This window comes from Eimeria necatrix, genomic scaffold, assembly GCF_000499385.1.
Source record: "Eimeria necatrix Houghton genomic scaffold, Enh_scaff327, whole genome shotgun sequence".
Taxonomy (NCBI): domain Eukaryota; phylum Apicomplexa; class Conoidasida; order Eucoccidiorida; family Eimeriidae; genus Eimeria; species Eimeria necatrix.
The window spans coordinates 12,600-22,599 of NW_013655324.1; the positions used below are offsets into that span (position 1 = coordinate 12,600).

General features: G+C 54.0%; 3 protein-coding genes across 3 annotated transcripts in view; all 3 read right to left on the minus strand.

The window, feature by feature from the left end:
- The window catches only part of ENH_00043760 (hypothetical protein), a gene marked incomplete at both ends in the record, with an annotated part of 718 nt that extends 71 nt beyond the window's left edge, over positions 1–647 (minus strand). Inside the window, 2 exons of the mRNA XM_013585402.1 lie at positions 1–443; positions 562–647. The exon at positions 1–443 is cut by the window's left edge and continues 71 nt beyond it. Of these exons, the coding sequence (XP_013440856.1) occupies positions 1–443; positions 562–647 (529 nt within the window). The remainder of the gene's footprint in view (positions 444–561) is intronic.
- Positions 648–3,740: 3,093 nt separating this feature from the next.
- Positions 3,741–5,789, minus strand: ENH_00043770 (hypothetical protein, conserved; the record flags this gene model as incomplete). The annotated part of the gene is made up of 1 exon (XM_013585403.1): positions 3,741–5,789. One exon carries the CDS (start codon positions 5,787–5,789, stop codon positions 3,741–3,743), a length of 2,049 nt encoding a protein of 682 aa, XP_013440857.1.
- A 1,540-nt stretch (positions 5,790–7,329) lies between these two features.
- Positions 7,330–9,160, minus strand: ENH_00043780 (hypothetical protein; the record flags this gene model as incomplete). The annotated part of the gene is made up of 3 exons (XM_013585404.1): positions 7,330–7,482; positions 7,936–8,025; positions 8,240–9,160. 3 exons carry the CDS (start codon positions 9,158–9,160, stop codon positions 7,330–7,332), a joined length of 1,164 nt encoding a protein of 387 aa, XP_013440858.1.
- Between the last annotated feature and the right edge of the window lie 840 nt (positions 9,161–10,000).

Genomic DNA, 10,000 nt, shown 5'->3' on the forward strand with positions numbered 1-10,000 from the left:
TGCTGCTGCTGCTGCTGCTGCAGTCCGCTCGTGGTGCATCGCAGCAGCAGAAGAAGAGGGCCGAGCAGCTCGGAAAGGCCACTGCTGCAGCTGCGCAATCTGCACTGAACAAGAGACCTCTGACGTGAGCCTTGCTGCTGCTGCTGCTGCTGCTGCTGCTGCTACTTTCGCTGCTGCTGCTCCATTTGCTGCAGTTGCTGCTGCTGCTGCTGCTTTCGTTGCTTCTGGCCTGTTGCTGCTGCGGATGCAGCTCTTGTTGCTGCTGCTGCTTTTGCTCTCGTTGCTGTTGCTGCTGCTCTTGTTGCTGTTGTTGTTTCTGCTGCTGTTCCTGCATCTGCTGCTGCTGCTCCTTTTGCTGCTGTTGCTGTTGACTTTGCGCCTCTCTGCCCTGGCCCGCTTGTGCTGCTGCTGCTGCTGCTGCTGCTGCTGCTGCTGCTGCAGGCCTGCGGCATTGCCGGCAAGTACCCTCTCCGGGTTTCCAAAAAGAGCAGCAAGAAGCAGCAAATTGAGGTCCTCTCTTTATTCATTCTGTCAGGGGGGCCCCCCCTGGGGGGCCCCCACCCGTTTGGGGGCCCCCCGCCAGGGGGGGCCCCCAGAACTGGGGGGCCCCCCAAGAAGAACTGCTGCACCTCAGGGGGGCCCCCCATGAGGGTACTGCTGGAGATGAGGGCTGAAGAAGGGCTGCTGGCGCGTCAGTGGGGCCCCTTGACAATTACTTTTGCTGCTGCTGCTGCTGCTGCTGCTAATAAAAAAGAAAACAAGCAGCAGCAGCAAATTGCTTCTGCTGCTGCTGATGTTAAGAATAAAATCGGGGAGCAGCAGCAAATCCGAAGGGCCAAGGAGACCCTCGCCAAGGCAAGACCCAAACTGCAAGCAGCAGCAGCAGCAGCAGCAGCAGCAGCTGCTGCTGCTGCTGCTGCTGCTGCAACTGCTGCTGCCGCTGCAATTGTAGCAGCCGCACGCGTGACGCAGTTTGAAGAGCCAACAGGGCATGCAGTTGCAGCAGCAGCAGCAACAGCTGCTGCTGCTGCTGCTGCTGCTGCAGTGACAGCAGAAGCTGCCACTGCTGCTAGTGCTGCTGCTGCTGTGGCTTTTGTCTGCTGCAGCAATGGGGCGAGCTGCTGAACACTGAAGGCGATGCGAAAGACTCAATCCACTACGTGAATTCCAAACCCTAAACCCTAAACCCTAAACCCTAAACCCTAAACGCTCAACTGTGAAGAAACCCTCGAGCTTTTCGCTCACGGGCAAACCAAGTCTTCTGCAGCCACTTTCTCCAGCAACTTTAAAATTAATTTAAATAAATAAATTAAATTAAAATTAAAAAAACAAAAATGCATTTATCTGCAAGTGCAGCTAGCTGCAGTTGAGGTGTACATACAGCTCAGGTGTATCTGCAGCTCGGGTGTACATGCAGCTCGGGTGTATATACAGCTCGGGTGTATCTGCAGCTCGGCAGCGTCACGCACCAGTTCAGCCACCAGTCTCACAGCGTCTACGTGTTCTATGCGCAGCAGCAGCAGCAGCAAGAGCAGCAGCAGCAGCAGCAGCAGCAGCAGCAGCAGCAGCAAGAGCAGCAGCAGCAGCAGCAAGAGCAGCAGCAGCAGCAGCAGCAGCGGCAGCAGCAGCAGCAAGGGCGGCGGTGGGCGACGCTTTCGGAAGCTGAGGTGAGTGTCTCCTTGAGGTGTACATACACCGCAGCAGCCATTTGCTTTTCAGTAGATCCATGCATGCAATTTATATTTTTGTTTTTACAAAAATAAATAAAATAATGCAATTAAATGCATTTAAATGTTCTTAAATAAAATAATGCAATTAAATGCAATTAAATGCAATTAAATGCATTTAAATATACTTTGCATGCATGCTCTTTAGCCTGTCTCCTTATCCATTTCTTCTTCATTTGTCTCTGTTTAATTTTCTTTTTTAATTGCTTTTAATTAATTTACTTTCTCTCAATACTCTCTTTTTAATTGTCTTTTTATTTTTAAATTACTTTCTTTCAATTGTCTCTTTTTAAATTACTTTCTTTTTGACTGTCTCCTTTTAAATTACTTTCTTCTAATTGTCTCTTTTTAAATTACTTTCTTTTAATTGTCTCTTTTTAAATTACTTTCTTTCAATTGTCTCTTTTTAAATTACTTTCTTTTAATTGTCCTTTTTTGTTCCTGACTCAGCGCCTTGTCTTAACTGAATTTCTGCTTTTCATTCTACTATCAAACTAAATAAATATAAATAAATAAATAAATAAATAAATATAAATATAAATAGACAAATAACCACAAATAAAAAATAAAAAATAAATAAATAAATATAAATAAAAAAGTTAATGTTTTTAATTTGCTGCACTTTGTCTCCTAGGCCCTTTGCACCTGCACCTACTTTACGAAGCAGCTGCAGCTGCTGCTGCTGCTGCTGTCGGGGCAGCAGCAGCAGCAGCAAAAAGGCCCCTGCAGCAGCAGAGTCAAACGACACTAGTTGTGTCGAGAAATAAATAATTAATTCGAAATAATTAATTAATTTCAATTGCAATAAATAAATTCGTTTTTCAAATCTACAGAAATATATTTAAGTACCCGCTTGTTGGGGTGTACGTACACCTCAAAAGCCCACCCAGCCAGGGGGGCCCCACAGCCTCCTGCGGTGTCTGTACACCCCAAAAGCTGCAGCAGCAGGGCCACTGGCTGCTGCAGCAGCAACTCCAGCTCCAGCCGTTTCAACTGCAGCAGCAAGCTGCTGCTGCAGCAAGCTGCAGCAGCAGCAACTGCTGCTGCAGCCGCTCCAACTGCCGCACCAGCTGCAGCAGCAGCAGCACCTGCTGCTGCTGCCCCTTCAACTGCCGCACCAGCAGCAGCAGCAGCAGCAGCAGCTGCTGCTGCTGCTGCTGCTGCTGCTACTTTGCGCATGCAGCTGCTGCTTTGGGGCTGGACCTGTGGGGCCCCCGCCAGTGCCAACGGGGGCCCCCTTTTGAACAAAAGGAGAAAATGGAAAAAGCAGAAAGTGCAATTATTGATCTGCATTAAAATAAACAAATTAAATTTATTTCAAACATTCAAATTCATTTTATTTTATTTCGCCTTCTGAAGAGCCGAATGGAGCCAGAACAAGCCTCAGCAGCAGCAGCAGCAGCAGCAGCAGCAGCAGCAGCAGCTCCTGCTGCTGCTGCAGCTGTAGCTCTGCTGCTGTCGACCTAGCTGTTGCTGCTGCTGCTGCTGCAACTGCTGCTGCTGCTGCTGCAACTGCTGCTGCTGCTGCTGCTGCTGCTGCGCGAGTCTCTTTCTGGCTTCTCTTCCGACAAAGAACTAGACAACAAATAAAGTGGAAAAGGCATTATTGAATTTGAATAAACTTTTGCAAATAATAATTAATTCAAGAGCAGCAAAGAGAGACAGACAGCCCAACAGTGCCATTTGTGTCTCCTTTGTCTCCTTTAAGTTAATTGTCTCTAATAAATAAAGCACTCCACGGCCCCAAACCTAGCTGCTGCTGCTGCTGCTGCTGCTGCGGCAGCGGGCTGCTGCTGCTGCAGCGGGCTGCTGCTGCTGCAGCGGGCTGCTGCTGCCGGCTTATTCCGCCGTTGCTGCTGCAGCTGCTGCTGCTGCACCTGCTGCTGCTGCAGCGGGCTGCTGCTGCCGGCCAATTCCGCCGTTGCTGCTGCAGCTGCTGCAGCAGGCCGCCGCCGCCGCCGCCGCCGCCTCCGCTGCTGCTGCTGCTGCTGCTGCTGCTGCTGCTGCTGCTGCTCAAGGCAGCAAGTACTGCATCCAGCTGTCCTCTTCGGGGAAGAACTCGCGGATGGTCCAGCGGTAGACCTCCCGCGGGTCCCCCGTGAAGTGGGTACTGCTGTGGGGCCCCAGGGGGGCCCCCAAGCTGCGCAGCAGCTTCAAGTAAAAGACCTCTTGGGCCCTCAAAAGGGTATGAACGGGGGGCCCCAACTCTTCTTCAGGGTTTAGTCCTGCTTCCAGATGATAGAGGAGCCAGTCTGCTGCTGCTTCGAGTCGCAGCTGCGCAGCTTGCTTCACTTCCTCCATGATTTCCGCCGTTTGCTGCTGCTGCTGCAGCAGCTGCTGCTCCCGCTGCAGCAGCTGCTGCTGCCGCTGCAGCAGCTGCTGCTCCCGCTCCGCCCGCTGCTGCTCCGGGCTCCCCGGCTGCTCCCGCTGCTCCTGCTGCTGCTGCTGCTGCTGCTGCTGCTGCTGCGCGGCGCCGGGGGCCTCCGCGCTGCCCGCGGCCTCGCTGCTGCTGCTGCTGCTGCTGCTGCTGCTGCTGCTGGAAAGAGACAGTTCCTTGAGTCTGTTGAGCGCAGCAGCTTCGTGGCTGTGCAGCAGCGCCTGGTGCATGCGGAAGAGGGCCCAGTCCCTCTGTCTCCTTTCTCTGTCAGTTTTGGGACTTTCTTGAAAAGCCTGAGGCTCTTTTGTCTCCAAATAAAAAGAATAAAAAGAGACAAGAGCTTCTTCGTGGCCCCCCAGGAAGCCCTGCTGCTGGCTGCGGGCCACGAACTGCTGCAGCGAAGCAGCAGCAAAATGTTCCTTGAAGGCCTCGCAGAGGGGCCCCTGCGGAGACAGAAACAGCGGGAAGAACGAGGGAGCAGCAGCAGCTCTTGCTGCTGCTGCTGCTGCTGCTGCAGTTGGCTGCAGCGGGCCTTCTTCCAAGTGCAGCGAAGGCAAAGTCTCCCCCAGTTCCGCCCGTGCTGCTGCTGCTGCTGCTGCTGCTGTCAGCGCGCCCGCCCCTGCTGCTGCGTCAGCTGCTGCTGCTTCTGCTGCTGCTGCTTCTGCTGCTGCTGCTGCTGCTGTGGGGTGTCTCTCCTCGTCTTCGTACACAAAGGGGAACACTGTGTAGCCGTTCTCCTCCCGTGCTGCTGCTGCTGCTGCTGCTGCAGTCGGCGCTGCTGCTGCTCCGCTCGGCGAAACTGCTTCCTCCCCTGCTGCTGCTGCTGCTGCTCCTGCTGCTGCTGCTTCTTCTGCTGCTGCTACTGTGGAGTGCGAGCCTTCTTCGCTCAAAGTAAAGTAAAATGGCGGAGACTCCGAATCCTCCAGAGCTGCTGCTGCTGCTGCTGCCAGCGAGGAGTCCTCGGACTCGGCCTCTGCTGCTGCTGCTCTTGCTGCTGCTGCTGCTGCTGCTGCTGCTGTGGGGTGTTCACCGCCGTCAATCCAAAAAGGGTAAGGCAACGAGCCGGCCTCCTCGCGAGCTGCTGCTGCTGCTGCTGCTGCTGTCAAGGCTGCCTTCTCGTCGTCTGCTGCTGCTGCTGCTGCTTCTGCTCTTCTTGCTGCTGCTGCTTCTGCTGCAGTGCGGTGTCTCCCCTCCTCGTCAAGCAGATAAGGAAATGCCCCGGAGCCAAACTCCTCGCGAGCTGCTGCTGCTGCTGCTGCTGCTGTCAGAGCGCCCTTTTCTGCTGCTGCTGCTGCAGCAGGGGCCCCCTGCCGCCGGCGAAGTCCAGCCACTAGGGCCCCAAAAATCAACCCAAGAGCAGCGAGAGCCAACAGGGGGCCCCCCACCTGGCTCCTGAGGGGGCCCCTCCTGGGGGCCCCCCGGGGGCCCCTCTCGAGGAAGAAGCCCTCCACGCCGTCCTTCACGGGCCCCTCCAGAGGGGACAACAGGGGCCCCCCCGGGGCCCCCTGGGGGGCCCCCAGGGGGCCCCCATGGTCCTCTGTGGCCACCAGGGCCCCCCCGTAAGGAGGCAGCAAAGGGTCAGCGTGGGGTGGCTCTTGGGGTGTACGTACACCTGAAGAGCTCGAGCTGCTGCCCCGGGGCTCGAAGCTGTTGCTGCTGGAAGCTGGAGAAGAAAGGCGGCCCATTTTAGGGTTTAAAAGAAAAAAAGACGCGAAAAAGCCGCAAAAAGCCGCGAAAACCCTAAACCCTAAACCCTAAACCCTCGCCGAGCCGACGGAGGAACGCCGCGGACCAGAGAGCAGACCAGGGCTCGTTTGGGTGGAAGAAAAAGTTGTTTGCCAATTAATAGTTCCAAACTGCGAATAATAACCGCCAAAAGCAACGAATTAGGGTTTAGGGTTTGGGAATTAGGGTTTAGGTTTGGCGGTTCGAGGCTGGTCCGGCCTCAAAGCAGCAGACCGAGACACCAAGCAGAGAGAAGACTGGAAGTCTTCTAGGGTTTGCACTTGAGAATAAGAGTTAAATTAGGGTTTAGGGTTTGACGCTCGCGATGAATCTTGAAAAAGCCGGTTTAGGGTTTAGGGTTGAGGGTTTAGGGTTTAGGGTTTAGGGTTTGTGGGTGTTCGGTGTCTGCACGGCGGGGAGTGGTCGATCTCGAGTTGCTGCTGGTCCGGCTGCGCTGCAGCGTTGCTTTTTGCTGTTTTTGGAAACAAATTTCAAACAAATGAAATAAATAATTAATTTAATGCAATTTAATTTAATTTAATTCAATTTAATTCAAAAAACGGGGAAAAAACGGCCACTTTTGCCCCAGATTGCGCAAAAGGACTTCTGCAGCAGCAAACCCCCACGGGTAAAAACACAAAAAGTCAAACTCTGCAGCTTTTTTGAAAAACGAAAAATCCAATTTAATTCTTCTTTCGTTTTCAGGTGTACGTACACCTCAAAAGCAGCAGCAGCTGCTGCCCAGGCAGCAGCAAAGTGAACAAAGCGCCAAAGACTTTGTCGCGCTGTTCTGCTTCGACCCTCCAAACCCTAAACCCTAAACCCTAAACCCTAAACCCTAAACCCTGAACCCTAAACCCTAACGACCAAGCCCTAAACCCTAGAGTGGGCGCCAGCAGCATGACGCAGAACGCAGCCGATTCTCAACCTTAAACCCTAAACCCTAAAGCCCTAAACCCTAAACCCTAAACCCTGAGTGCTAAACCCTAAACAACCATAGAGGGTCTTCTCAGAGCAAACTCTAAACCCTAAACCCCTGGGGAGAACTTCCCTTGGCACGCTTCCTGGTTAACTGTTTACGAGCTGGGGTGTAGGTCATAGGGTTTAGGGTTTAGGGTTTATTTAGGGTTTAGGGTTTATTTAGGGCCTAGGGTTTAGGGTTTAGGGTCTAGGGTTTACAGAGCGGCTTGCAAAAACAGTACTTCCCTGAGGTGCTTTTAGGGGCAGAAATCAAATCCTGAGTCAAACTACTTTATAATAAAATAATTAAATAAATTAAATAAATTAAATAATTAAATAAATTAAATAAATAAATAAATAATAAATAATAAATAATAAATAAATAAATTTGTTGAAAAGTCGTTTAATTAATTTGACAGAAAGGTGCAACAGCGCACTGAGGTGCACATACACCTCGTGGATCTCGCTGCGCCCAGTTTCCCCTCTAGCCCCCAAACCCTAAACCCTAAACCCTAAACCCTAAACCCTAAACCCTAAACCCTAAACCCTAAACCCTTGGCGAGAGGGGACTCCCCTTGCTGCTTCTAACTTGTCTATTTCTTTGTCTAGCGACAGCAGCAGCCGCAGCAGCTTTTCCTGCTGCTGCAGCTGCCGCTGCGTCTTGAGGGCAATGGGCAGCTCGCTTAGGGCTTTCTGCAGCAGCAAACCACAAAAAAGGGTTTAGGGTTTAGCGCCCAGGAAACAGGCTTTAGGCTTTGAAGCAGGATGCATCACAGCGCGCCTGTCGAACTCACCGCCCAACGAGCTAGCTAGCTAGCTAGCTAGCTAGCTAGCTAGTCAACTGGCTGGCTAGCTAGCTAGCAAGCTGGCTAGTTGCTTAACTGGCTGGCTAGCTATCTGGCTAGCTAGCTATCTAGCTAGCTAGCTGACTGGCTGGCTAGCTAGCTTGCGAGTTAACTGGCTGGCTAGCTAGGCAACTCGCCAGCTAGCTAGCTAACTAGGAGTTTCTTATTTCCTGAACAACTAGCTAGCCGGCTATCTACCTAGCTAGCTAGCCAGCTAGCTGAGGGCAGCTAGCTGGCTAGCTACCTAGCTAGCTAGCTGGCTAGCTAGCTAGCTAGCTAGCTAGCTAGCTAGCTGGCTGACCTCTGCGTCTTGCTGCTGCTGCTTCATCACTTCCAGCAGCCGCTGCCTCTCAGCTTCTGCCAAAAGCTCACAGGGGCCCCCCCCCTTAGCCTGGCCTCAGCAGCAGCACGGAGGGCCTGAGAAGCAACCCCTGAAAGCTTTCCCGTAGACCCTAAACCCTAAACCCTAAACCCTAAACCCTAGGACCTGTACTTTGAGAAGAGGCAGTACAGCCTTCGGGGCCCGGCTGTTCAAGCGCAGCGCTTCAACACCCCAAAACCCTAAACCCTAAACCCTAAACCCTAAACCCTAAACCCTGTCTCACTTTGATATATTTGGGGACGACCCCGAAGTTTTTATGTTTGACAAACTGCCCCACAAGGGTCTCTTTTGTTTCTTTTTCCTTTTCTTGAAGTGTACCCTTTTTGTCTCTTTTTAGGGCCTCCAGCAAACGCCGGGGGCCCCCGGGGGCCCCCCTTTCCCCAGTACCCTGACGCTGCAGGGGCCCCAGGGGCCCCCCACGTTGTGCCTTCTCCAGGGGCCCCTGGGGCCCCTGGGGCCCCTGAAGGGCCTTCTGAAGCCCTGGGGGCCCCCCTGGGGGCCCTTGGGGGGCCTCCCAAGGCCCCAGGGGCCCCCGGGGGGCCCCCTGCTGCAGGCCAAGTATCTTGGCAGCAATATGCTGTACCCTCAAGGCCTGGGTCTTTGTGGTCCTCACAAAAGGCCGTGGAGGCCCCTGAGGGGGCCCCTCGAGGGGCCCCTCGGGGGGCCCCTCAGGGGGCCCTTGGGGTTTTCCGCATTGCTGCACTTCATCAGGGGGCCCCTGGGGCCCCTGGAACCCCTGCTGCTGCTGACCATCTTGGGGCCCCTCGGGACCCCGGGGCCCCTGGGGCCCCCAGGGCCCCTGAGGCAATTGGGGCCCTCGAACCCCCTGAAACCGTTGAGATCCCTGGGGCCCCTGGGGCCCCCGGGGCCCCCGGGGCCCCTGGGGCGTCTGGGGCCCCTGGGGCGTCTGGGGCCCCTGGGGCCCCTGGGGCCCCTGGGGCCCCTGGGGCCCCTGGGGCCCCTGGGGCCCTAGGGGCCCCGGGGCCCTGTAGGCCTCCTGGGGCCCCCCGAGGCCCTGGGGCCCCCCGAGGCCCTGGGGCCCCCCGAGGCCCTGGGGCCCCCCGAGGCCTTTGTTTTGGTGGATTTGTTCAGATGGCATTAGGGGCCCCTGGGGGCCCCAGGGGGCTGAGTTGGAAGTTTTCATGTTTTGTTTGTTGGCTTGTGTTTGCCCTTTCGAGAAAAGTATATTTGGGGACTCTGGAGAAACTAAAGAGAGACTCTAGACTGAGCTGGGGCTTGGGCCGCCCAGCCGTAGTAGATCTAGGGTTTAGGGTTTAGGGTTTAGGGTTTAGGGTTTAGGGTTTAGGGTTTAGGGTTTAGGGCTTAGAAGGGCTTGGCGCTCGCCCTTCAGCTCTGGAGTCCCGAACTAAAATTTAGCCGCGCATCTTCAGACCGAGGGTATAGGGTTTATGGTTTAGGGTTTAGGGTTTAGGGTTTAGGGTTTAGAGCCTAGGGTTTAGGGTTTAGGGCCGAGCACGCAGGCTTCTCTCCGCGGCTCTCTGTTCCTTCTTTGAGCTGGAGAGGCCAAAACAAAATAAATAAATAAATAAACAAATTAATAAATTATAAATAAATAAATAAATAAATAAATAAATAAAGTAGTCAAGTTCTTGACTTCAGCTTGGGAAACGAGCGAAGCCCTGCTGCTGCTGCTGCTGCTGCTGCTGCTGCTGCTGCTGCTGCTGCTGCTGCTGCTGCTGCTTTGTGGTACTTTAGGTTCCATCTGTTTAGGGTTTCGGCTGCTGGATATCTCTGCCAAACCCTAAACCCTAAACCCTAAACCCTAAACCCCAAACCCTAGGCCCCAAACCAAGTGGCCCGTTTAAGGAGGGAGAGCAGCAATGACCACAGGGTCACTTCCACACAATGCCTGGGCTCCAAACCCTAGACGCCAAACCCTAAAACCTAAATCCTAATCCCTGAACCCTAAACCCTAAACCCTAAACCCTAAACCCTAGGCCTAAAACCCGGACCCCAACCCCTA